The 27,530-nt window shown below is 36.4% G+C and overlaps 2 protein-coding genes and 1 pseudogene across 7 annotated transcripts in view; 2 read left to right on the top strand and 1 right to left on the bottom strand.

Annotated features, from left to right (window-relative positions):
- RMDN1 (regulator of microtubule dynamics 1) overlaps nucleotides 1-4,484 on the top strand; it is a 52,049-nt gene extending 47,565 nt beyond the window's left edge. For all 3 annotated transcript variants that reach the window (XM_039223462.1, XM_039223460.1, XM_039223463.1), the window contains 4 exons: nucleotides 712-799; nucleotides 2,020-2,050; nucleotides 3,862-3,995; nucleotides 4,331-4,484. In XM_039223462.1, coding sequence (XP_039079393.1) covers nucleotides 712-799; nucleotides 2,020-2,050; nucleotides 3,862-3,995; nucleotides 4,331-4,381 — 304 coding nt within the window. In that variant the 3' untranslated portion in view covers nucleotides 4,382-4,484. The remainder of the gene's footprint in view (nucleotides 1-711; nucleotides 800-2,019; nucleotides 2,051-3,861; nucleotides 3,996-4,330) is intronic.
- Nucleotides 4,485-9,271: 4,787 nt separating this feature from the next.
- WWP1 (WW domain containing E3 ubiquitin protein ligase 1) overlaps nucleotides 9,272-27,530 on the bottom strand; it is a 137,783-nt gene continuing 119,524 nt past the window's right edge. For all 4 annotated transcript variants that reach the window (XM_039223456.1, XM_039223455.1, XM_039223458.1 and 1 more), the window contains 5 exons: nucleotides 26,787-26,907; nucleotides 20,216-20,320; nucleotides 17,283-17,379; nucleotides 16,774-16,846; nucleotides 9,272-10,839 (listed from right to left, as the gene is read on the bottom strand). In XM_039223456.1, coding sequence (XP_039079387.1) covers nucleotides 10,740-10,839; nucleotides 16,774-16,846; nucleotides 17,283-17,379; nucleotides 20,216-20,320; nucleotides 26,787-26,907 — 496 coding nt within the window. In that variant the 3' untranslated portion in view covers nucleotides 9,272-10,739. The remainder of the gene's footprint in view (nucleotides 10,840-16,773; nucleotides 16,847-17,282; nucleotides 17,380-20,215; nucleotides 20,321-26,786; nucleotides 26,908-27,530) is intronic.
- On the top strand, nucleotides 11,972-12,071 carry LOC120225217 (annotated as a pseudogene).

Raw genomic sequence — 27,530 nt, 5'->3', positions numbered from 1 at the left:
ATCTAGCACTTTTTTCCCTGCTTCTGTCAGAAAATTGTCAAGATCTTTGGATGTTAATCATTTGCCTCACTCTTTTAAAATTGGCAGACTTAAGTTGTTTTCTGCTATTGTTACTTATGCATATCATATTTGGTTTTGTCATTTTTTTTTTAAACTTTTTTGAGAGAGCGTGAGCTGGGGGAGGGGCAGAGAGAGAGGGAGACACAGAATCCGAAGCAGGTTCCAGGCTCCAAGCTGTCAGCACAGAGACCGACATGGGGCTTGAACACATGACCAGTGAGATCATGACCTGAGCCACCCAGAGCCCCATGGTTTTGTCATTTTTTTAAAACTTCTCTGAGTCTTTCTTATGCAAAAAATAGGGGTAATGATCCAGACTCATTTAGTACTTGTAAGGAGTGGATGAGAGATAATCACCTAGCACCTAAAACAAAGTGAGCACTTAATGATGAATGCTGTGTTATCATTACTAGTACTATTGCTTACTATTTGTATTAATCATCACAAAATATACCCTAATTGATGGAGCAATATAAATCAGTCTCTGGGTAATTTAGTAGGAATATTAAGCTACTGGATATTAATTATGTAAAGTACACATTGTTTAAACATACAACAGGAGAAGACATGTTTTATATATTAAGATGCTTAGTTATCTTAAGAGAAAAAGGTGCATTTCAGATGTATATATGTTATTTTATTTCTCTATAGGTGTTATACATTTGCTGAAATGCCTTGGTATCAAAGAAGAATTGCTAAAATGCTGTTTGCAACTCCTCCTAGCTCAACCTATGAGGAGGTAGTGTGCTGTCCCTTTGTTAAGTTAGTACTGATTTCTTAACTGCAGTGCCATTCTACAGTGTCCAGATCTGGAGCTCTGATCAGTGAGGCATTTGAGCACGTTTCTAACCATCCAATGCAACTGTCTTATCACAAAGGCTTAATACTTATAATCTATGACTGGTGAGTGGTTTTTTTTCTTTAGGTGAGTGCCTGATGACTCTGGTGTGTTGTTCGCTATAATAGCTCATGGCTAAAATTTATCATTTTCTATTTGAAATGTATACCATATAAAAGTCATAAAATATAACAAGAAATTCAGTAGCTGTTGCTCAGCATGTTTTAGGTACGTGTTCTACACACTACCAGTCATTTACCTGGAGAAGAAAGCAGTGATTTGTATGAAGAGTAATTACAACTTTTTAAAAAAAAGTGGAGTTGAAAAGTTCATACTCTTATATTTCAAGGCCTTTTGTTTTCTTGTTAAAAATAAAATTTGAAGGATTTGTGGGCAAACATTTTGAGTTAACATCACTAAAATTTTCAGATTAAAAAGATAAGACCACTGGAAAAGCTTCCATAGTATCTGTACCATAACAAGGAGCTATTTTTTTCATCTGGGAAGTTATACTGTAGAAATTGATATAAAAATATTTAGTTGAATAATTAGAACATAGTTGGGAAATACTGTTATTAAAAAGAATGTATTCTAAGAAAATAACTGTCAGCTCTCCTATAACAAATTATGTTTCTAAGAAATCAATTAATACATTATTAAAACAGCTGAAATGGAACAAAAGGAACTAAGTTTCAGACTCACAATAGCATTTTATGTTGGAACTTAAGTAATAAAGGACTTGTAAAAATTTATTGGTACAACCTGTATACCACTGAGTAAATTTAGCTTTTGATTTTATCAAGTTTTTACTGGTATTGACTATTATGATTTAAGAAGAGAAAGATCAGAATAGCTCAGCTGCATATGATGTTTTTTCCCTTCTGCACTTGATGTTGGGTTGGTACAAGTTCTGAACAGCAGTCAGGTTATTACTAGAAGTGGTCCATATACTATAATCTGTGCTCTGATGATTTAATAATATGTTCAGTTTTGCTATGTTAGCTCTCACTGTCAATGACCTGTAGATGTTTTAATCTACTTCCTGACTTTTGAAAAAATATGTTTTTAATATTGATTGTGTTATAATCCTTTTCATTATGTTTGGGTTGTGTTTTTAACAGGCGTTAGGCTACTTTCACAGGGCGGAGCAAGGTAACATTTTTAATTTCTCATACTAATACAGTTAAAATTGTAGAAATGCTTTATTATGTAACAGAAATGTTTACTTATTATCATTTTTTAATGTTTATTTTTGAGAGTGAGTGCGAGCCAGGGAGGGGCAAAGAGAGGGAGATACAGAATCTGAAGCAGGCTCCAGGCTCTGAGCTGTCAGCACAGAGTCCACTGCAGGGCTCAAACGTTTTCATGAACTGTGAGATGATGACCTAAGCTGAAGTCAGGTCATAATACTACTCTTTGCACTAGAGCTTATCAAATTTTTTTTAGTCTTTATTCAGTAAAGATCACCAGAATAAGAAGTAGGTTGCTACTGAATTTAGAGCTGCAGTTCTGGAATGGTCCTTTTTTTGATGTAATTCAGCCTTCATTTTGAGAGGAGGCTTTGACATGTTAGCTGTCTTATTCAATATTATACAGCTGATTAGGAACATTTATTTATTTAAATGTTTAAAAAGTTTTTGAGACATAATTGACATATTACATTAGTTTCAGGTGTAGAGCATAAGGATTCAATATTTGTATATGTTGTAAATGATTACAGTAAGTCCAGTTAATGACTGTCACATTACAAAAACATTTAAAGTCTTTTTTTCCGCCCAAGATTTACTTTCTTAGCAACTTTCAGATAGCACTTAAATAAGAAGTCTTGTTTTTAAACGAGGCCAGTTTTTGTTTTGTTGCAGATATTGTCTTCTTTTGTGAAGAGTTTCATGTCACTCTTGCTTTCAATAAATGGCCAGCCCTACAAAACTGACACCAGCCCATCCTAAGTTTTTCCTTTTTAATATTAATAGCACAAACTAGAAGAGTAAAGGATATAAAGCATATGTTACCAAATACACCAAAAAGACCACTGCCATTTTATTTCTATAAAATTTAATCATAAGACTATTAAAGACTATATTAGAGAGCCTACTCTTACGGACTTGTTCAGATGCTTTTATGACCGCAAAGCATTTTTTTTTTATTTCTATTTTTTTAAAATGTTTTATTTCTAGGAGAGAGAGAGAGAGAGAGAGAGACAGCATGAGCGGGAGAGGGTCAGCTAGAGAGAGGGAGTCACAGACTGAAACAGGCTCCAGGCTCTGAGCTGGCAGTCAGCACAGAGCCCGACGCGGGGCTCGAACCCACGAACCGCGAGATCATGACCTAAGCGAAAGTCGGGCGCTTAACTGACTAAGCCACCCAGGCGCCCCAGTAAAGCATTTTTTAAAAAAAATTTCTTGTAAAGAATTGAGTCTGAATGTTAAACTGGGTAATACATTCCGATAGGCTGTTACTGTCTTCCACTGATAACCTGTTATGGTGGTAGTTCTATAGATGATGAATATGAGTTTGGGAATAAAATTTCCTCAGAGGGATTTAGAGGCATAACTGCCAAGTAGAAACAGAGCCTTAGAAGACTGAGGGTTTCGGGTGTTGGAAAAACACAGGGTCATGTCTTATGGAGCTAAAACAGTCCTCAGTGATTACAGTCATCCTCCAGGTTTCACTCTACAGGTCAGTTGTCCCGAGCAGCCTTTCTCTGTGGACGTCTCTGGTTTAGAAGCTCCGCCCAGGCTCTTTTTACATGTTACTTCTCCCATCATATAATAGACACTGAATGAATGATACTTTAACTAGTATTTTTCTGAGATAGGAATAGTTGAACAAAAGAGAATTTCAGTTAGCCTCATCTTTTATTGACCACACAAATTTATTATTGGAATTTAGACTGAAAAAATTAAGTCTTTAAAATAGCAATAGTATGTCATCTGAAATAAATTTTTCTTTCTTCTGTACAGTGGATCCAAACTTCTACAGCAAAAACTTGCTTCTTTTAGGAAAGACATATTTGAAGTTACACAACAAAAAGCTTGCTGCCTTCTGGCTAATGAAAGCCAAGGACTATCCAGCACACACAGAGGAGGATAAACAGGTAACACATCTCCAATAAATTAAGGCAGATAGGTTTCTATTAAGGCACTATTAAACATGAAATAAGAGCTTCTTTAAAAACATAATTTGTCTAAATTCTTGCTGCCTATTCCTGTTTGACATGCATGATAGGTCAAATAAGATTTCTAAAACAAAAGGCAAGGGATGTATATTAACGTGGAAGAGCCTTACCCAGTCACTGTTAAATTTTATTTTTACAATGTGCTATCCTGGTTTTGTTTAGAAACAAACCATAGCCCACCTTATGAACTTGGATTTCACAAGTTGATATCTATGTTGTGCTGTTTATTTATAACATGTATTTTTCCATTTTAGATACAGACAGAAGCTGCTCAGTTGCTTACAGGTTTCAATGACAAGAAATGAGAATCTGTCAGAGAAGAAAGCACATCTAAGAAACAACATTGCCTTTTCATCACATTACAAAGATAATACATAAATAATACATAAACCATAAACGTGTTCCATGGCTGTTTTCTCAGTTTCTTTAATGAGACTATTTAACAAAGTAAATATACAAAATCCTAAGATTCTTCACAGGTAACAAGGCAAAAGAAATAATTGCCGTAAGAGTGGTAATGACATCTCCCTGGTTCAGAGGCAGAGATATTGTGCACTTAGGACACCAGCAACACAAAGTGGTCTAAGACTTCTAAGGGAAGATGGGAGATCAAGAAAAGAAAGTTTTGTTTAAGAGGTGGCATGGAGGAGTGCACTGTCCAGTTGGACTGATGCAAAGTTGAGATCTTGCAGAGAAGGTGCAGTGAAAATTAGGAGATTAGGATGTTGAGGGTTCTTGGTATAAAGTAGTTAAATGATGGATCTTGGAACCAACCCGCATAAGGAAAAAACTCGAGTCAGGAGAGGATAAAAAATGGAAAAATGGGAGTGATTTCTTTTTTTAACGTGACATAGACTTACAAGTGGAGGACTGACTTTTGTCACTGGACAAAACCCAAATTCTATTCCCTAATGCGGTGAAAGGAACACAGAACTCAAAGGTGAAATAGAAAATGAAGAGGTTTTAAATAGGCAGGACAGTGCAGCTTGAGGCTGGAGGCTGGGATGTCACAACTGCAGAGCTGTTCTGTAAAAAGGATGCTCTTGAGTGTTTCTTAGATAAATCAAGAGTAAATGTGTAGGTGGGTTTTCCCCAAAGGATTTGGGAATTATATTGTTACGGTGAACTCTGTGGGTTTGGACTGTTTCTGTGTTATCCTGGATATAAGCAGGATATGTGTGTAGGTTCAAACTTGAGAACTTCATCTCCAGTTGCTAATCTTTTGCTATATTTTACTTATTTTACTTATTTGTGTATATATTCATATATTTACATATTTCTAAAGTTTTGGAATTGTAGACAACATATTCCATCCCTAGATATTTCAGCATGCGTTGTCTCAGAATAAGGAGATCGTTTAAACAAAAACCCATTATCACAACAAAAAGCTACCAGTAATTCTTTTAACATCTAATATCCAGCTATATTCAGATTTTCTTAATGTCCCAGAATGTCTTATACTTTTAAAATGATGATCTAATCAATCATACATTGCATTTGATTTTCTGCCTTAGTTTTTAAAAATCTAGAACAGTTCTCCCATCTTATTTTTTTCTCACATCATTCATTGACTTTTTGAAGAGGCCAGTCCTCTTCCATTGTCCCTTATTGAAGATTTGTTTAGCACACTTTGACAACCACTTTTCCACCTTTTTGTCAACGATTTAATTATATGGAAGATCTTTGCCGAATTTTTTTTATACTTATCTGATTTTTCTTTTTACTTCTTTGTTTCATTTTCTTGGCTGTTTGAATTTGTGTCTTCCATGTCCCTTATCCCTTCCATGTTCCTTGTTTTCTTCCTCTGATACATTCCTTCTCAGATGTTTTTCTTCCATCTCTTCTCCTGATTCCAGTCAGCAGGCATTTCACATTTTCATGTAGTTGGTGCAGTTCTGAGTTTTCAAATTTCTAATTTGGATTTTTTGTATCTATTTATATTTAACTCATATCAGTATAGTGTGTTAAATTTTTTGTTTTGAGCATTTTCATCTGAAATTTTCTCATTAGAGGGACTTTCAGTACTTTCTGAAGGGGGGTGTGTGTGTGTGTTTACCAGTTGTACTAAGTAATCAAATGCAAAGTGAGGGGTTTCGTTCAAGGATAATTTCCGTTAAGTAGTTTTTGTGAAATGAGAAGGTCTTTCAGTAACAAAGCCTTTTGGGAGAGGGGGTCTGATATTTTATAGCACTGTTAAAAATTTTTGCTTTGAAATCATAATAGATTCATAGAAAGTTGGGGGGGGAGGGGAAGGCACAGCAGTCCCAGAGGTAACAGAACTATAATACAATATCAAAACCAGGAAATTGGTGTAGCCCACAGACCTGATTCAGATTTCACTTCAAAATGCGCTCACCTGTGTATGTGTGTTCTATGTAATTATGTCCCATGTAGATTTTTAGCTGACACTACAATCAAGCTATTGAACTGTTCCACCAAATCATAAGAACTCTAGTGCTATCATTCTGTGATCACACCCATCCACCTTCTCTCCTTACCACCATCCCTAATCCTGGCAACCACTAATCTGTCCTTTATAATTTTGTCATTTCAAGAATGTTATAAAATGGAATCATAGTGTATGTGATCTTTTGAGAATTGGCTTTTTTCACTTGACCTAATTCCTTTAAGATCCATCTAAATCTAGTCAGTAGTTGATTCCTTTGTACTGTTGATTATATTTCACTGTGTTTGGTGTACCCATTTATTTAACCATTCACTGAAGGGCATTTAGGCCTTTTCCAATCTTTGGCTCCTATGAACGTTCGGTACAAGTTATATCTGTACCCAGGAGTGCGGTTGCTGGGTCCTAATTTATAGAGCTATTATCTTCTAATAATAAGGGATAAGCTCCTTTCTCTAAGATGTGGTACGGTTCCTAAGATTCTGATTGTGTGTACTTTGTCTCTACCTTTTGACTTCCAGGAGTCTGATTCACCAGGTTTTTCAGTGGTTCTTGGCATTTCCTCACCCACAGTGAGACCTACTACTACTTTTGGGGGAAAACCTTAGGACCCCATTTATTCTCTCCTGTTCAGTCCCCACTTAGTGTTCTTGTGTGTGTTCCAGACGTGATTGCTAGTTTGAGATGCTTATTTCCCCACATGCATGTGAACAGATATTTGCGGTATTATCTTCTAAAACTATTGGAGACATGGGCTATGGGTGATTATAATTACCTCTTCTTGTGGATGTGTTACTTTCCTTTTGAAGATTGAGAATAAATCCGGATTTGAAAAGTGGCTACTCTATAAGAAATCTGAAAGCTCTGTTAACCCGTCAGCAAAATTTTCCCATTTAATCATAGACTATGAACTAGCTACGGGCTTCGTAAAAATGACTTCTTTCAGATGCACTCTTACCTACAAGCATCACTACAACAAAGAAAAAGCAAAAACACACCAACCTTATGGAGTTGTGAGGAAGAGAATAGGTAAAGGATTTACTTTCTCAGTAAATAGTTTTATGGTATTGTCTGAGTTCTTGGCTGAAATTAGGGAGAAAAATTTTGGAATTTAGGAGATCCCACTTTTTGATGTGTATGTTTTTGGTACTGCATTATATGGGAGGGTATTTTTTTATTTTTATTTTTTTGCTTTCATGTGGCATTCACCATGAAATGGTGTGCCTTTGGACTTACTTTGGACTGTGCGCCTGGGCATTTTTGGAAAGAAAAAAATATGAGGGGTGGATTACTTTGGCAGGGGTCATTAAGCCATTTTAATGAATGCCCTGTTCTGGTCCATTGCATTGCCTTCTGAGACCAGTGAACAAACAGTGTTTTGTCCTGTGACTGAGGAGAATACACTCAGTACAAAGGAGCCTTTGTAAGCTGCTCCGATACGGTCTGGGCTTTTCCCTTGAGACAGACCAAATCCCCAATTAATACCTTAAGTTTGGCTTTTAAGTTCAACAGATTAAGAAAACTTGGGAGTGTTATAAGACCTCTGTTTTCTCATCTACATATTTCAACCAGAAGTTTTTTTTTTGCTTCTGCAGGTTCCACCAGGGGATCTTCTTAAGTTAAACCAAACACTCAGACTCAAAGTCTGCAAAAGGCTTCATTGGCACCAGTTTACTCGGAAGGCTACAGGATAGGAACCACAGCTAGTCAGCAGGTCAATGTTTGGACTCCTTACCTTTCAGAAAACGACCTTACAGCAGCAGTCTGTGTAGCAGAGCATCCACACAGTTTCAGGAACTATCATCTCCCCAGGTGACAGCTCAGGGACCTCATAAGGGACATGCAGTTACTGGTATCTCTGGGAAATCCAAAGGTATGTTTTTCTACCAAATATCTGGAGATTTCCCAGTCCAGATGCAACTTACCAGTCAAGGATCATTCTTAACAAAAGCCAAATTTTCTAATGGTACTTTGACACGTACCACCATCTCCAGTTTTGAAGATAAGAGGGGGGTGGTTAACTGAAGACTGTAAGGCATGAAAGGTTTATTAACTCTTTCAGCTTTAACTGTCTAGGAAGTACTAAAAACAATACACTTGTAGCTGCTTTCCTTGGAAGACAGCTAATCTGATTAAAGAAACTGTTGGACTGTGACCCATTCACTAGGCTCAGTTTGGTGGTGCTAGTAAATGTTGCTGAAATGAAATAATAGGAATTTGTCTCTGAGCCTCCTTGCTTTTGCCTGTTTTCTTCATTTCAGGGATAGTGAGCCTGTCTAGTGCAGCACAGGACTGGATGGGAAGACAGGGGAGAAGGTGAGAGGTGGCCTACATCTTTGGTTTCTCTCACTGCCACTGAATATATAAATCAAGACGTAATAAATCCTGCCTCTAGCCCTGGATTTATGTAATTGGGTATGAAAGGTAGAAGGCCCTAATGAGTTCTGTCCCAAATAGCTTTCTTCAGAAAGCTGGTTTGGTCTTTGTGGGTTCTGTGTAGCCTCATCTGATATAATTTCTTACCTGAAGCAAGGAGAGGGGATCAGCACCCTGAAAGCCTCTTATCTTCAGTCAAATCTGCTAAATGATATTCTCACATACCTCCACTGACTGATGTTCGAGAACTTCTCTCATGGCAAAATTCATTCAGCAGTGGTGCTTTCTATGGTGTAATTTAGCCCTTTTGAAGATTGGTCACACAATGTCATGTACGTTAGTATTTGTTTTTAATTCTTTATGCTTCCAAATAGCCAGTGTCAGATTAGGATTTGGGAAAGGAGTCTATTCAACATAGTGGATCACTGCCTTTATTTCATCTTTACTATGAACTTTGAAGTGCAGAACACAATCTAATATGTAGAAAAATAAAATTTTGGCAAAACCAACACTGTTTAGGGAAATTAAATTGTATGCTAGTATTTTCCATATGTACTTAGCGGTTAAATATGTTACACATAACATTGTAAGATGTCAGTTCCATGGTTATAAAAAACTTAATGAAATTTACACTGCATATTGAAATGATACAAATGGAAATTAAAATTTCTGTATTAGTAAGGAAGCCCAGTTTGCTAAAATAGCATTAATATCATTCACATCAGGTTTTAATTTGTTATACATCTTTGTAGTTCATCAAATGCCCTTGATAATGAAAAATTAAAAAGTTATTAGGACAAAAATAATGATCTGTGTAAAAAGGGAGGTGGGGAACTAAAAGATTTTTTAATATGCTTATATAATTCAGATCATAAAATTTTCATGAATTTAAGAGGAATGAAGATATTCGAACACTAATAGAAAATAGACTCATTTGAGTGTTCAAATGCTTATACAACTCTTCAGTCCATCCAGTTTTATAAAACCAAAATTTTGAACACAAAAGCAAAAATGTTCACATTACCTTATTATATGTTCCTAAGTATCAAACCGCATCAATTTACTATGAATTAAAGCACATCACAGATTTAAAAACAAAAGTACATAAGTACCTGATTCTTTTTAACTCCACAAATACCTAGCATCCCAAAGTAAACATGTAAACAAACCTCTTTGCTGCTTAATGAATTCTTTCCAATCTCTAGGATAAACTAAATGGCTTTGGATCTAGTGTGGGACTTATATTTAAGTTAGGGTTTCATTCATTACTTTTATTAGTGACGTAGCAAAGAGGGAAAGTTTTCAACTATTACATTTATTTAAAACAAATTGACAGGTTCAAATGCCTGTCTTCAGAAAAGCCAGCAGCATTTTTTTAACATACTCAAAATAAGATTTGGCCTAAGCCCTTAATACCTTTCTGAACAGCCATGCAACTAAACACCCTCAGGAGGTGTTAAGTAAGGGAGAAGATCATGAAGCAATTTTTTCTTTTTTCTCTGGATAATAGAAACAAAGTAAAGCAAATCCAGATTATTTTTGAATGAACGGCTGTCACGTTTAATATACCCAGAGCTCTATAAAACTAGAGCTGCTATCATATATGCTTATATAGATATATACTTATTTTTAATAAAGTCTCTTGCTTGCTTCAAAATTTAAGGATGATCTTTTTCCTATTCAGTCAATTCAAGGAAACAATAAATAAAATAGAAAAGGATGAACTGTTTTGCATATTTCTGTGGAAGAACGGAAAACATTTATACTTTGAGAGGTTCAGAAAATTCACTGTACAGAATCAACAGCTTATATACACTATCTGTGCAATTTTTCTTGGCTGGGGTATTTAAATGCAAGAGCTCCTCCAAGACAAGAAGCCACATTCATTCTTGTCCAAATCCCTCTGTCTCTTCTATTGCAAAAAGAAGTTTTTCCTTTAGTTGTTCATAACTCTTATATGGTGGTAGATCCAAGCGATTAAAACTGAACAAAAACAAAAACAGATGTGTTTTCAATAAAAACTCTGAAAAGAGTTCCATTACAATATTTTTTAAAGCACATTTGACAAACCAAATGGATAGAAGAGATCTAAAAATTTTGCCAAAAGTATTCTAAAAATTTACTACTATATTAACATATACAGGTTTCTTACTCATAAAAGTATTTTAACATTTCCCAGAAAAACTGGCATTAAAAGTTGTCACAAGTCCCTCTAACTTCTCTTGGGTTTTTAAAAGTCCATTTCTTTCATTCACTTACCGGTTATTAACAATCGGTTTTATGTCTCATATTTTGTCCAAGAGCTGGTGACAGAAGGATGAAACCCTAAAGTCCCTATTCTCATGGAACTTACATTCTGAGGGTGGAGACAGCCAGTAAACAAATACATACTTTAGTGTTTTCATTCCTTCCATACTTAAAAGAATTCCCTGCTGCGTTTAGCTGGATTAAGACTTGGCGGGAGGAAGGGTCCAAGGTTTTAGTGAAATAGCTCTAATGTAAGTAAAACCATTCTATATTTTCATTTTCTCATATGGAAGATTTCTATAGATTATCTAGGTTCCCTTCTACCACTCCCCATCTGCCCTTGTCCCCACTCCTACTAAGTGTCAGGAAACCTAATAATCAAGATCCTTTAGAAGTTTTCCAACAAGGCAGCCAGTTAAAATGGTCTAGAACACAATTTTATTCTCTTTGTATGAAAAGTTAAATCTATCAATGGCAGCAATTAAGCAGAACATGTACCTTCTCTCCCCTACACCCCCGTCCTCATGTTTCAAGGCACACTGATAACTGAGGTCAAGAAAAAAATCAAATAGAGTCTTCTATTAAGACAACCAGTCACTTTTCTAGTTCTTACATCTTGCAAGTATGGCCTTTGTCAAATTCTTTCTTTACTGAGTCTATATCTCTTCCATCCAGATCGTTTCTGTTGCAACTATATTCTTGTATATCTACACTTCCCCAACATCTCTTATATGGACCTTCAAAATTTCCTGCCTACTGATCTTGCATTCTTTTTTTTCTGACTTGTCCACAACCCATCTACCCTTATTACATCACTGCCAGAGGTACTTTCCTAAAAAAGACATGCCAGTTTAAAAAAACCTTTGTTGTGCTTGGTCCGCCAGCATATATTCTAAAATTGGAACTGTACAGAGGTTAGCATGGCCCCTGCACAAGAATAACAACACAAATTCACGAAGTCTTCTGTTAAAACAAAAACTCTTGTTTTTCTAATTACTGTGGATTGAAGGTATGGGTGAAGGAAGCCTCCAAAGCTGTGTGGTATAGCCCACCCCCCCCCAACAATTTATTTAATGTTGTCCCAGCATATCACATGCTTTTGTCTTAAAACACGCTCTTATGGCTCTCCCATGATAGCAAATACCCTTATCTGCCTGTGAAAATATTAATTCACTAAGAATCAGTCCAAATGCTGCAACTTCCTCCAATTCTCCTTGAGCATCTTACACAGACTTAATAATTCTCTGTATAGCTCTTTTTATTTCATTTTAGCCTTTACTTCACTCTGATTGACTAGTTTCTTCCATTTCTCCTCTAAAACTCAGGAGGAGCAGTCATCCCTTCTAACACTGATATATTCCATTTAGTAAATGTGGAGTTGAACTATGTAAGAAAGCAAATTACTTGAAAACCTCCAAAACAGGGTTCTATTTTAAGACATCAGCCAAAGGACTGAGACACACCAAATCTATTCATCTTCTTTTTTAATTTTTTTTTTTTTATTTCTGAGAGAGACAGGGTGAGGGGTGGGTCAGAGAGAGAGAGGGAGACACAGAATCTGAAACAGGGTCCAGGCTCTGAGCTGGCAGTCAACACAGAGCCCGAGGCGGGGCTCAAACCCACGAACTGTGAGATCATGACCTGAGCCGAAGTCGGATGCTCAACCGACTGAGCCACCCAGGCGCCCCCAAATCTATTCATCTTAATGAGAGTATTTACTATATGAACATGAGAATACTTTTTAGTTTAGATTTTTAGTTCCAGCTGAGTCAAATTTAATACTTCTATTTAACCTATAAAAAGGGAAGACTCTACTAATACCTTTGCAATGGAGTGAGGGAATAGTACGCTGTTGACTTTCTGTACCAGTGTATACAGCCCCTGCTCTGAGAGTGGCCACCTCAATAAGCAAAGCATTGGAGAGGACAGCAGAACTCATTCTGAGAATTATCAGGACTATTTCCACCATAGATCAAAGCAGTGTTTACCTTCGTCACACACTGAAAACTCTAGTGTCTCTGGATCATCTGTGTTAATCCAAATTCTCATCCCAATACTGATAACTGTATTCCACTGATAAGAATTAAATCCCCACCTTTCTCCTGTCTTCCACCTCAGATCTTTCATTCCTCTGAACTTAGGTTTTATAATTTGCAGTTTTCTATGGTCTTAACTCCTCTCGCCTTAAACACCCAGCTAGTCTGAAACATACCATTTCCCTGAAGCCAATCAATAAAACTTCCCGCCTGTGAGGCACATACACTCTAGCTATGCCACCTTCTTTCTGATCTTTCGGCTATCCTCTGTTGACCTCTTGGTCATATATTCCTTTCATTCACTGAAAGCTCTGGCACCTGGTTCACGGTCGTCCTTTCATTCCCTTCATGATACCCAACACCCATGCATGACCTCCCAGTTATCTTTTTTTTTCCCCCTGAATTTTTTAAATGTTTTATTTTTGAGAGAAAGACAGAGACAGCATGAGCAGGGGAGCATTAGAGAGAGAGGGAGACACAGAATCTGAAGGCAGGCTCCAGGCTCTGAGCTAGCTGTCAGCACACAGCCCGACACGGGGCTAGAACCCACGAACCGCGAGATTATGACCTGAGCCAAAGTTGATGCTTAACTGACTGAGCCACCCAGGCGCCCCCCTCCCAGTTCTCATCTTCAGTGACCTGTTCCTCTCTTCATTTACTGACTGCAGGATAACGTACCTTGAACACTGTTATCACCAACAGGAAATTTCTAATTTAAAAGGTCCATTTTTTTTTTTTTTTGAGTGCACAAGCACAAGGTGTGGGGGCAGTGGGAGAGGGAAAGAATCAAGCTGACTCCATGCCCAGCACAGCTTGAGGCGGGGCTCAATCCCGTGACTGAGAGCATGACCTGAGCAGAAATCAAGAGTTGAATGCTCAACCAACTGAGCCACCCAGGCACCCTCAAAAAACTCTTGTCTTTCCAGCTTCCTTCAATTAAAATGCTAACCTCTTAACCTATTGCTTTCTCACCATCCTAGCCTATCCACAGATTCTTCCTGTCCTTATTTTGTACTTAATCCACAGCCCATCCTTAGAACCACTACCTTGCAAATACTTTTAAATCCCTGTCTCTCGAGCCCTTTTGAACTTAACTCATCAAAACTCAAGCTGAATGAATTCAGCCATCTAGTTTTTCACTCCTTGGACCTTAACAGCTAAAAATTACTAAAGGGGAGAATCCTATAACTAGACAGATTGGTGTCACGTTAGATCCAAGAGGGCAATCCAATACTGCACATCATTCTCAGCCATATTTCTCTAGTAAATACTTGCCTACTCTGACAACTCTCATTCTCAGAGTTTTTTACTTTCTTCATTCTTAGTGACCTCACTTTATACTTTGAGTAAACAAACCAACAGTGATAATTACAGTTTACATCCAGCATTTGTTCCTTTCCTATTACAATAAAGGAAGTTTTCCTGTTTTTATCAAAGGCTAATTCCTTAACTACAATAGTTACTGAGCATCTCAATTCTTTTCATCTTTCTTGAAGAATTATCTCCTTTGGTTCTAAACTCTCTCCTGTACCTCAACAATCCATTCTTTACTGGATTCAACAATTTAATCTAGGCTGGTGACCTCAAAGATTTTTGGTTATGATCCTTTTCACACTTTAAAATACTGAGAATCCCAGTGTGCTCTGTTGATGTAAATTATATTTATTGACAAAAATGACTATTTTCAAAAAAATAGTGAAAAGAGTGAACCTGTTTTATATTTTTGCAATTCTTGATGTCTGGCTTAATAAGAGACATCTGTTTTTCTGATATTTATGTGTGCATTTATTTTGCTGCACTATATTAAGTACAGTATGTGAAAATTTGCCCCCACAGAGGTATATAGTTAGAAAAGAGATGTACTCTAGTTTTTTTCAGGTAATCGTGGCTATTATTCTTAGCTATTGTACTAAATAAATTTGACAAGATTGCACATAATATGGGTTCTGAAATCCTATCAAAGAATTTTTCTACTCTGTTATGTAAACCCATTGGTTTATCTTGTACTCTGAATGGCTCTTTTTGCCCATGCATGATTTTGTAACATCATGCATTGGTCATTTGGAATAGTGATTCACCAAGTTATAAAGTATTTCCAAATGTTGACACACTTAATTACATGATAGAAAAAAAATCTCATTTTTAATAACATCACCAATCTGATCAGAAAGTTTTGGGGGAACTTTCAAGCTCATGATGGCATATACAAGTTTTCCCAAATTCTAATTTTTGCCTGAAACCTCAACTTTTATCATTGCCAACAAATGCTGTCAGTTGTTTTCCTTGAAGTGATAAGCTTACTTCATTACTTTTCAAGAAAATGTCTGCCAAATACACAAGTCTGAATAAAGAGTTTGTCAGTCATTCTTTCAAATAAAAACAGTGTTCCATCAAAAAGTGTCAGCTGGTTCAGCTTTCAACTCAACTGCCAAAGAGCCTCCCCTCAAGACAACCACAATTCTCTGGTATGAACAGAAGTGCTTTATGCAGGCTTCCCATTTCGTCATACAGAATATTAAAGAGCTAAACACTTAAGCATGAAGATTTAACATATATATATATTTTACTGCTTCATAAAGAACCATCTTGAAAGAGACTTTTTTTTTTTCTTTTTTTGCTTTTTACTTTAAATTGCAGGGGTGTGATGGTGAACAATGGAGACAGCATTTTGGTGCCACAGCCCTGACTTGTGCTGAGGCACCAACAGTTTTATCCACCATTTGCTTTTGCACCAAAAATCCAAGTGTCAAAACAAGAAAAAGGCAAATGACTGCTTAGTAGGAAAATAGTTCTGACCCCCTGAAAGAACCATGTACCTCGTAAGCTACCATCGTCTTTTGCCTGGATGCCTACAACAGTTCTGTTAACTCATCTTCCTGCGTTTGGTCTTGAATTCAATTCCTCCTCTGTTGCCAGAGTGATTTTTCCTGAATCTCATTAGCTGCTGTTTAAAACACTTCAAAGTTTTCTCATTGCCATTAGACTGAAATCCAAGTGCCTTATAATAGCCTACAAGGCTCTATGTAATTTAGCCCTGCCTAAATTTCCAAATTCTTTTTATCCCTGTCTCCCCTCATTCACTAAGTTCCAATCACACCAGTCATCTTTCATTTCCTTGAAAAATGATTTCTTCAAGGTCTTTGGAAATGTCCCTGTACAAAGAATGTGTGTCTTCCATTTCTTTCCATAGCATGCCATTTATCCAACTTGAACATTTGAGAATTTCCCTGACCACACAATCTAGAAGAGGTTCCCTCTACTTGTTCTTTTCTGTAGCACCCTCTTTATTTCCTCTGAAGGATCTTGCTAGTATTCAGATAGTCTACTTGTTCATCATTTGTGCTCCCTCCCTCAGTGGAGTGTAAACTTCATTAATGGCAGGGAGCACTTCAGTCGTACATTATAATACATAGTGGTTATTCTAAATAATTGGCAAATCACTGGATACATTTCTCAGTATATTAACCAAACAAATCCTTTCAAAGTATTCAGTTACAAAATGCCGTATTAATCAGTATGTTCTAAAATTAAAATTCTGGCTACGTTAATGGACAAGCACTAATAATGGGTCTTATGTATTTAAAAAACAAGATTCTCTGGCTTTCACCTTTCAATTTAGGATTCTTGAACTTACCATGTGTGGCTTCTTGGTAACCAGGTGTCTTTGCCAACTTTTTCAATGCAAAATTTTTGAGGCCCATTACTTCCTAAATCAAGAAAACAAGACAAAATTTATCTGGTCCTTTAAACTTTTTGGTTTTGACAACTAGTTTAATGACAGAACATGTCACATAATCATGACTGATACAGAGTACAAGGTACGTCGCTTCTGCCTAGAGAAGCTTCTTTTTGCTGCAGAAATTCAGCAACAGGAATTAAATCAGTGGAAAAAACAGATGGCTCTAAAGAATTTTGCTCCCTTCACAATCACCCTAGAGCAAAGCAATACCCAACCAGACTATGCAAGCAGACTTTCATTTTTGGCTTACAAATGTACTTGGTATTAACCATTAAGTAGTCTTCTGGTAGATACCCTACAGAGACCACACAAGAATAATCCTTAGATTCAAGTCTACTGTATGTATAAAGGCCATTATTATCACAAGATTATCTACAGAGAAACCGCAGTAAAACTGCATTTACCCATAAGCTCAGCAAATCCTCCTAGAGGTAAACGGCAGGTTCCAGTGACGAACTGTAATAGTCGCATCCTTACTTCATTGTCTGTCTCTTTCACAAACTGTGTAACAAAATCAAGTTTACTTTAATATAAAATACTAAATTATCTTAAGTAATTAAAATAGTAAGACACTTTAATTCTTAAATTTCTTCAAGAATTTATTAAGGCTAGGCGTATGTTGAATATACTATCAATCCTACTTCACTTAATCCTCACAAGTACACACCACTGGTTGGCCATCAGTATTATTACATCCATCATACAGACAGGAAACGGGAGGCTTTAAAGGTCAAACCACTAAAAGGTAACAAGGACAGATGTTGTTTGGCTACAATATTACAGCTAACACCTAGTTAGGGCTGGTGCCATATGCTTTTTGTGTGTTTAGTACTTATTAACAGTCGCCATTTTCAACAGTTTGATGTACTGTCTCCCACTGGATACTATTTTCTCAACTCTGGATTCTTCATATGTGAAAACCACAAGGATGCATTCTGTCAATAATATTTAGTTATTATCTTTTCAAAAAAGGACATAAACGTGTAGTGTGGTGGAATACTGATTTGAATTGGTCTAATTATCTTGTAATAGAAGGCAAGTGAACTTCTGGAGCAGTCAGAGTAGAAATGTATTTTAAAAATAACATTTATAAAAAATAAACAAAAAATATACTTTACCTAAGGGTAAGACAGAAAGTGTAGTAGTGACCAAAAACATGTCTGCATACAACTGTGTTGAGGTACACACTTCATCATGACACAAGAAATAGCTTATTACCAGGTCTGGCATAAACCAACACTTTCCCTAAAACAAACTCAATTTGGAAAACACAACTATTCACTTGGGTTTATAGGACCCTAAGCTCAAGCTCCTCAGGTATACAGATACAAATGTCCAGCGGGAAAGTCAGGGAACACGAAGGAGGAAGGAAGCTAGTAAAAAGCCTGAAAAGGAGGATTGCAGATACCTGCATACATTCTGTATGTGATGCAATTCAGATATTCTAGGCTTGAAAATGGATTTATTCTTTTATTTTTTGTTGATTTATTTATTTCTTGTGAGCCCTATGCCCAGTGTGGGGCTTGAACTCCTGACCCTGAGGATCAAGAATCACATGCTCTGACTGAGCGAGCCAGGGGTGCCCCTTGTTTATTTTTCATAAATGGTAATAGAGCACCCAAAATAGAACTGAAAGGTAGTAAAAGGTACAGCATCAAGAGCAGCTTTCACACCTTGCTACCAGTTTTCTCTATCTTGTCAGAGACAGTATATTCATATACAGTTGACCCTTGAAGAATGCAGGAGTTAGAGGTGCCGATCCCCCATGTAGTTGAAATTTTGGGAAAATCCACATTCAAATTTTGATTCCCCAAAACTTAATAGCCTACTGTTGACCAGAAGCCTTACTGATAACATAATCAATTAACACATTATTTCTGAATATATATATTTTTATAATAAAAGAAGCTACAGAAACATTTACAGTGTGCTGTAAAATATCTGCATAGAAGCAGACTGGCACAGTTCAAACCCTTTATTGTTCAAGGGTCAGCTGTACCAACATACACTCTGAATATACAGAATATAAATTTTCCTTTTAACCAAACAGCATATTACACACAGGTTCCTTTTCCCTTCAAAACTGTACTGAAACATGTTTTCCAATATTTTTGTTAATTTGCATTAAAAGAAGTAGAAGAATGATGGGGTGCCTGGGTGGCTCAATCAGTTGGGCGTCTGACTTCAGCTCAGGTCATGATCTCATGGTCTGTGGATTCAAGCCCCACATCGAGCTCTGTGCTGACAGCTCAGAGTCTGGAGCCTGCTTTGGATTCTGTGTCTCCCTCTCTCCCTAACCCCACCGCTCGTATCTTGTCTCTCTCTCAAAAATAAACAAACATAAATTAATTTTTTTTTAAGTAAAACAATGATTACAAAGTACAGAATTCCAGAGCAGATATAATTTATTTACTTAGTCCCCTCCCAACAGACATTTGGCTGTTTCAGGTCTCTGTCAGTATACTAATAATGGTGCAATAAATATCTAGCATGTGCCATTTTGCATATGTTGAAGTATATAAGATAAATTTCTAGAAATGTCTACACTACTCTAAAGTGTTAATAAATAAATAAATGACACATTTCCTTACAAAAAGATTCCACTTCTAGAAAATCTAATACAAAATCCCAGGCTTAGTTTTCACTTGAAAGTCAAAGTTAAGCATAGGTATACTAGAAGTTCAGTCACTAAATTGCTCAAATGAGTCTCAATTAGTAGATTTATGTGAAGAAAATCCCTAGCCTAAAGATTTTAAATTCTCAAACACACAAAATGCAAAATCTAATAAAATGTGCTTCAATATTAGTATTGCAGCACTTGGATGAGAGCACCGCATTGTAGTTTAAGCTAGAACACTGACAAAGCAAAGAAAGGGACTCAAGGGAGGGAAAGAGAAAAGAAAAGGAAGTCATTCTTGTACATTATCCTCTGGACTATTCTGATTCCCTAGCATATTATCACCTTCACAGAAATTATGTATCTACATTGATTTTCTAATTAAAAAACCTATACTTCCCCATTTACTTCCAGAACTAAGCAGAATTTTTAGAATACTTTGATACTCCTAAGGGGAAAATGCTATACCTACAAGTATTACCATTAAACTATTACTTAAGGAAGACTGTCATTCATTCTCCCATTTAGGAAGACAATCAAAATAAGCAACGGAAACTCCTTTAACAAGTGGTTCACACTATTCACTTCTGATTTAGAAAATAAAAACTAAAAACCATGCCCAATGGCAGGTTCAATTTTAAAAATGAACTCTGTTTTTAAACTATTGTTTCAAGATAAAACATTTTCTTTGAACACTCTGAAAAAGATAAAAGCAAATACCTGCCAAAACCAAATGATTTGCTTGCTGTTTCTTGTATAATGTCGATACACAGTATTTCTCTGCCAATCTGCCAAATCAACCTCCTGCATGCCACACAACATAACCTGGGAAGTGAACACAGTAGCAGGTCACAGTACAGGTTTGGTGAAGAGAGTAACTATAGGACTGAAGTTTGCTAACGAACACCTGTTGCACATGGCCTAATTATGTGAGCAGCTGCGTGCATGACAACTAGTGATCACAGCAAATCCAAGAGAATTTGTAGCAATTTAGAATAAGGATTCTTTGGTACTTTATCTTTTCCATGTTTATTGAACTCAAACTGAAAACATTTAGAGTTACTATTCTTCAAGAAAGACATTAGCTATGCTAGAAGAATCTCTTGCTAGAAATGTTTCCCAAATTGGGTGTCCAAATTGTTAAGTTTCAAACATATTTCGGTTCTTTTTTCTTCTTAATCTATGCTATCTTCTCTATTTCAAATTAAAAATATACAGGGGCACCTGGGTGGCTCAGTCGGTTAAGCGCCCGACTTTGGCTCAGGTCATGATCTCATGGTTTGTGGGCACAAGCCCCACGTAGGGCTCTGTGCTGACAGCTCAGAGCCTGGAACCTGCTTCAGATTCTGTGTCTCCCTCTCTCTCTCTCTCTCTGCCCCTCTTCCATTCACTCTGTCTCCCTCTCAAAAATAAATTTAAAAAAAAATTTTTAAAAACTTAAAAAAATCTTTTAAAAATTAAAAAAAAAAAAACCCCAGCATACATAGTGAGCCTCATGTCATGTTGTGTCCATCTCTATCCTTAATCCTATTATAGAGTCTTTGAGTTTTACAGTTAGCCTGTCTGTTTACTGATAGTGTGTAGCATACCAAGATGCCCAACTTGTGGACACTACAACATAGGCACCACCTGCATAATCTGGCCAGCTATCGGTCTATGCTGCCACCCCACTCATGCTCTGTCTCTCTCTCTTTCAAAAATAAATAAATTAAACTACTTTAATTTATTTTAATTTTTTATTTCTAGGAGAGAGAGAGAGAGAGACAGCGTGAGCGGGGGAGGGTCAGAGAGAGAGGGAGTCACAGACTGAAACAGGCTCCAGGCTCTGAGCTGGCAGTCAGCACGGAGCCTGACGCGGGGCTTGAACCCTCGAACCGCGAGATCATGACCTGAGCGAAAGTCGGACGCTTAACCAACTAAGCCACCCAGGTGCCCCTAAATTAAACTACTTTAAACTACTTAAACATTTTAAAAAATATATACTAATTCCTGTTATTAATTTTCCCAAGCTTTGGGAATAAAATATTCTATATGAAATTTTCAGACAAGCCCAGTGTATTACATATGGGATAAAAGCTATTTTTGGCATAATGAAGTAGTCTAATACTTCATTCCTTCTAAGTTAACTTTGAGATATAATGTATATGCAATAAAATGCAAGTATTTTAAGTACAGTTAGATGAGTTTTGACAGATTACATACACCTATGTAACCACCACCACAATCAAAATGTAGAATATTCCCATTATGTCTCTTTATGCAGAGAAAAACACCATCCTTGTCTTTGGCTCTCCATAATCAACGATTTCATCACAGGTTAAATTTTTGAGAATGTCATACACATATACACACACACAGAGCACACAATCAACACTCTTCTGTTTTCTCCACCCCCTCCCTACCTCCAACCATCAATACCATGTTTATGAGAGTCACGTTCATTATATGACTATACAACAACTTATTCTTTCATTTCTTAATGGTCATTTAGGTTACTTCAAATTTTGGGCTTTGATGAATAAAGTTGTGATGAACATTTATAGAAAAATCTTTGTATTGTATAAATATATATTTTATTGCACTTGAATAAGTAACCTAAGAGTGGACCTGCCAGGGACCAGCCAGAAGCTGATATATATATATATATATATTTAACACTGTAAGAAACTACCAACACTATCCCAAAGTTGCATTTCATTTATAGTTTTAATTTACATTTCCCCAATAATGAGTTATATTTCATGTGTTTACTTGCCATCATAGCTTCTTTTGTGAAGTGGATCTTTGCCCGTTCTAGAAAATTTTTCTTTTTCAGAGTTGTGAGAGTTAAAATGTGTGTGTGTGTGTGTGTGTGTATATATATATATATATACACACATATACATACATACATAAACATACATATACAGACACATATACATAAAACACACACACACACACACACACACACACACACACACACACACACTCCCATTTGCTTAACAGTATCTTCTCAAGAGCAGAAGTTTTACTTTTGATGAAGTCCTTATCCTTTTGGTGCATGTGTGCTTTACTGTTTTGTATTCTTCTTAAGAAACTTCTGCCCATACAAAGATCACTCTGTGTTTTCTTTTTAGCTTTCATATTTACTTTTATGATTTCATCTTTTTTCACAGACTAAAGTAGGAGTCAATGTTAATTTTCTTCTATATGGACATCTAGTTGATCCAGCATCATTTGTTTAAAAGACTTTCTCTTTCCCCACTGAAAAATAGTAGCACTTCTGTTAAAAACCAATTCACAATATATGTGTTGGTTTATTTCTGGACTCTAGTGTTCCCCAGATCTATCTGTGTATCCTTTCAAAAGTACCACACTACTGTAATGACTGTGGCTTAATAATAATTTTTGAAATCAGAAAGTGAACATCCTCCAAGTTTGTTCTTTTTCAGAATTGTTTCAGCTTACCTGGAGCCTTTGCATTTCTTTGTATTTTTGAAATCAGTTTATCAATTTCTACAAAAAATTCTTCCTGATGTTGATTGGGATTGTGTTGAATATACAGATCAATTTGGAGAGAGCTGACATTTTATAATATTGAGTCTTCTAATAACACAACATGATGTATCTTCCCATCTATTAAACTTTTTCTTTAAAAAAAAAAGTTTATTGGGGCACCTGGGTGGCTCAAGTCAGTTAAGAATTGACTTTGGCTCAGGTCATGATCTTATAGTTCATGAAGTTTGAGCCCCATGTCGGGCTCTGGACTGATAGCTCAGAGCCTGGAGCCTGCTTTGGATTCTGTGTCTCCGTCTCTCTCTCTGCCCCTCTCCCAGTCACGCGCTGTCTCACGCTTTCTCAAAAGTAAACATTAAAAACAATTTTTAAGTTTATTATGTTGAGAGAGGGACAGAGAGAATCCCAAGCAGACTCTGTACTATTAGCACAGAACCCAATATGGAGCTTCATCTCACAAACCATGAGATGATGATCTGAGCTGAAATCAAGAATCAGGCACTTAACTAAGCCAACCATGTGCCCCAAGTCATCTTTAATTTTTCTGAGCAATGCCTTATGTTTTTAGTATAGAGGTCTTGAATGCCTTTGGTTACATTTACTTTTTTGATGCTTTAGTAAAAAAAACTTTAAAACTTCAATTCCCAAGTGTTTGTTGCTGGTACATAACAGATATATACTTGATTTTTAAATTACTGGCCTTCTATCCTAGTCTTGTTAAATTCATTGTTATTTCTGCTTTTTTTTGGTAGATACCTTAGGAGTTCTTAAGTTGACAATCATGTTATCATCCATGGATAAAGGCCATTTTACTTCTTTCCAGTCTTTATGCTTTTTATTTCTACTTTTGCCTTACTGCATTGGCCAGGCCAGTGAGAATATCTGGTACAATATGGGTAATAAAAGGATGAGAGTTTTACTCTTGTTCCTAATCTTGATATGAAATATTCAAGGTACTACCATTCACAATGATGTCAGGGTTTATCTAATTTGTTGATGCTCTTTAACAAACTGAGAAAATGGTCGCCTATTCCTCGTGTGATGAGAGTTTTTAAGAATAACTGTTACATTTTCTTAGTTGAAACATTTTAACTTGTAAAGGGGCATGATTATGAATAATCATTATTTTGAATAATGGTATGCATGCCCATTATTGTGGTACTATTCATGGTTAAAAGAGATAATGAATGGAAGTAAAAGAACAATAAAAATCAAGATAAAGCAAAAATAACAACAGAAAAGATCTATATTTTCTCACAGGCCTGTACCATGAACGAAAGGCAAATCAGTAACAACAAAAGCTTTAGTCTCCTATATGTAAAAGGAAATCATCACCTGGCCAAACTATTTCACAGGGCATGAGACAACTGTATCTACCAAGGGCTGTATCAAAGTATGCGTTTCTTCATATCCTTTCAGATCTACTATCTTAGTTTCATCTCTGCTCTGATGTTGGACTCTGGCTAAAACATCCCTCTTTCACTAGGTGTGCCTCCAAAGTAGGAGTTTTTTTTTTTATTAATTTTTTAAAATTTAAATTCAGGGTAAACATATAGTATGATGATGATTTTAGGAATAGAATGTAGTTAATTCATCACTTACATATAACACCCAGTGCTCATCCCAACAAATGCCCATCGCCCAATTAGCCCATCACCCCCGCCCAACACCCCACCAGCAACCCTCAGTTTGTTCTCTATATTTAAGAGTCTCTAATGGTTTGTCTTCCTTTCTGTTTTTATCTTACTTTTGCTCCTCTTCCATCTATGTTCATCTGTTTTGTTTCTTAAATTCCACGTATGAGTGAAATCATGATATTTGTCTGTCTCTGACTTATTTTGCTTAGCATAACACATTCTAGTTCCATCAACATTGTTGCAAATGGCAAGATTTCATTCTTTTTCATCTCCAAGTAATATTCCATTGTATAGACAGATGTACCAAATCTTCTTTATTCATTCATCAGTTGATGGATATTTGGGCTCTTTCCATACTTTGGCTCCTGTCGACAATGCTGCTATAAACACTGAGATGCATGTGCCCTTTTGAATCAGCACTCCTCTATCCTTTGGATATATACCTAGTAGTGCAATTGCTGAGTCACAGAGTAGTTCTAGTTTTAATTTTTTGAGGAACCTCCATCCTGTTTTCAAGAATGGCTGCATTAGTTTGCGTTCCCACCAGCAGTGCAAAAGAGGTCCTTCCTCTTTCTCTGCATCCTCGCAAACATCTGTTGTTGCCTGGAGTTGTTAATTTTAGCCATTCTGACAGGTGTGAGGTGATATCTCATTGTAGTTTTGATTTGTATTTTCCTGATGATGAGTGATGTTGAACATCTTTTCATGTGTCTGTTAGCCATCTGGATGTCTTCTTTGGAAAAGTGTTAAAAATAGGAGCTCTTAATTAAGGGTATGGAATACTTTAGGTGTATGTACTTTGAATACATGAAATTATTTAATTTTCTTCAGATTCTTAATGAAGTCTGTGATTTAAGAAAAAGATTAAATACTGATATCTTCGATTCTATTCTTCTGATGTGTTTCCTCTAATCTGTGTAGTCAAGCCGTTAAGAAAAAGACGTTGGCCCAACTTATATAGTCTACATGTCATCCAGACTAAGCGCCCTTATTTTCATATACTTGTCAGTTTCCAGAAGGTGAATTTCTATAAGGGAATATTACTGTATGTACAATTAGTAACACTAACTTTTTATATACACATTTGGTTATATGAACAAACCAAGTTTCTTAACAGAGAAACAAAGACGGCCTTGTTCTAATCTACATGGGGAAAGAAGACTTCAAGAATTTACCGTAACTAATCATTAGAGAAATATAAATCGCATCCACAATAGGATATAACCTATACCCATTACTATAATAAAACAGAAAATAACAAGTGTAGGCAAAGATGTGTGGTAGTTCCTAAATAATTAAACATAGAATTACTATATGACTCAGCAATACCACTCCTGGGTATACATCTAAAAGAACTGAAAGCAGAATCTCTAAGAGATATCTATATATCCATGTTCATAGCAGTATTATTTACAATAACCAAAAGGTAGAAGCAACCCAAATATCCACTGACTAATGCATGGATAAACAAAATGTGGTATATACGTACAATGGAATACTATTCAGCCTTAAAAAGGGAAGAAATTCTTACACCTGCTACAATGTGAATAAACTACGAGGAACATTATGTTAAGTGAAATAAACCAGTCACAGTAAGATAAATACTGCATGATTTCACTTACAGGAGACACCAAGAGTAGTTAAACTCCTAAAAAGTAGAATGGCAGGGCCAAGAAGGAGAAATGGGGAGTTTAGTACAGAGTTTCAGTTTTGCAAAATGAAAAAGTGCTGGAGATTGTGTCATGTGTACCTTATGCTCCCACATCCCTCCAAAAAGGAAGTTCTGATATACTTCTAATAAGTCTGAATACAGTTAATACCACTAAAAAGTCATGACTTAAAAAAATGATCTTTGGGGCAACTACTAACCCAGGATTTTATTAAGTTCCCCAAGTTATTAACAAGGTTGAACTCACTCTTCAGGACAGCAGGCACTGATTAATGATTTTGTGCCCCTGACAACATCATGGTTTAAAGAACTTAAGACCATCAACCCATGCTGGGATTTCAATACCTCCTGAAAGCTGGGATGCATAGGAGAACTCAAGATGGTGCCACATCATTTAAAAATCATCTATAGGTGCCACATCCTATAGAAGCACAAAAACAGCCCCTCCTCTCATTAACATTTTCTAAATAGCATAATAAAGAAGCCTAACCTCCAATTCTTTTTCATCAAAGTACTGTAGCCACTGAAGAGGAACAACTTCATTAAAACCATCAAGGAAAGCTTTGGTCTGTTCTTGCACTCCTCGAGAAAAACGCCACTCTGTCATTAAACTGAAAATAAAGACAATATTTAAAAATAGTTCATTTTACAACTACCTCTAAAATTCCAACTCTTTTCCCAAATACACTATACATACATATGTATATTTGTTTATGTACGTAACACATGTTTCTCCAGTTCTAGTACATCTGTGGCTAGAAAGGATGCTTTTCAAAATAGGAAGTTCTTTATTTGTTAGTAAGACAGCCACAGTCCAGCACTTACTATTTCCTGTTCATGTATAAACATATAATTCCAGATTATATGTATGCTGACACAGTAAGGGAAAGGCTACAGTCATTCAACAGGTTCTTCCAGCAAAGCATCTGCCAAGGGAGACTTGAGAATTGCACAGCATGGGGAGCAGGGGGCTGTCTCAGTAACAATTTGTCTGCAGGCCATGTGCTTAAATGGGGTTATGGTCCCTCTGTCTGAGAAAGGTTAAGAAGGCTTAAAGCTGGGAAACTAGTTCTTTACATGCTAATTCCTTAGAACACCAAGATTTCCTAAAAGAACAGAAAAAATAAGATGAGAAGAAAATATTCCCAGGAGACATATAAAGCAGACATACAGGAGGGAAATGTGATAAAAAAGAAGGAAGAGAATCTGTACAGTGACACAGAATCTCTACAAG

The sequence above is a fragment of the Hyaena hyaena genome, unplaced genomic scaffold, assembly GCF_003009895.1.
Source record: "Hyaena hyaena isolate Hyena2069 unplaced genomic scaffold, ASM300989v1 scaffold_1352, whole genome shotgun sequence".
Lineage (NCBI taxonomy): Eukaryota > Metazoa > Chordata > Mammalia > Carnivora > Hyaenidae > Hyaena > Hyaena hyaena.
Note: the sequence above shows the minus strand (reverse complement) of the source record. Positions and strands in the feature narration are given on the sequence as shown.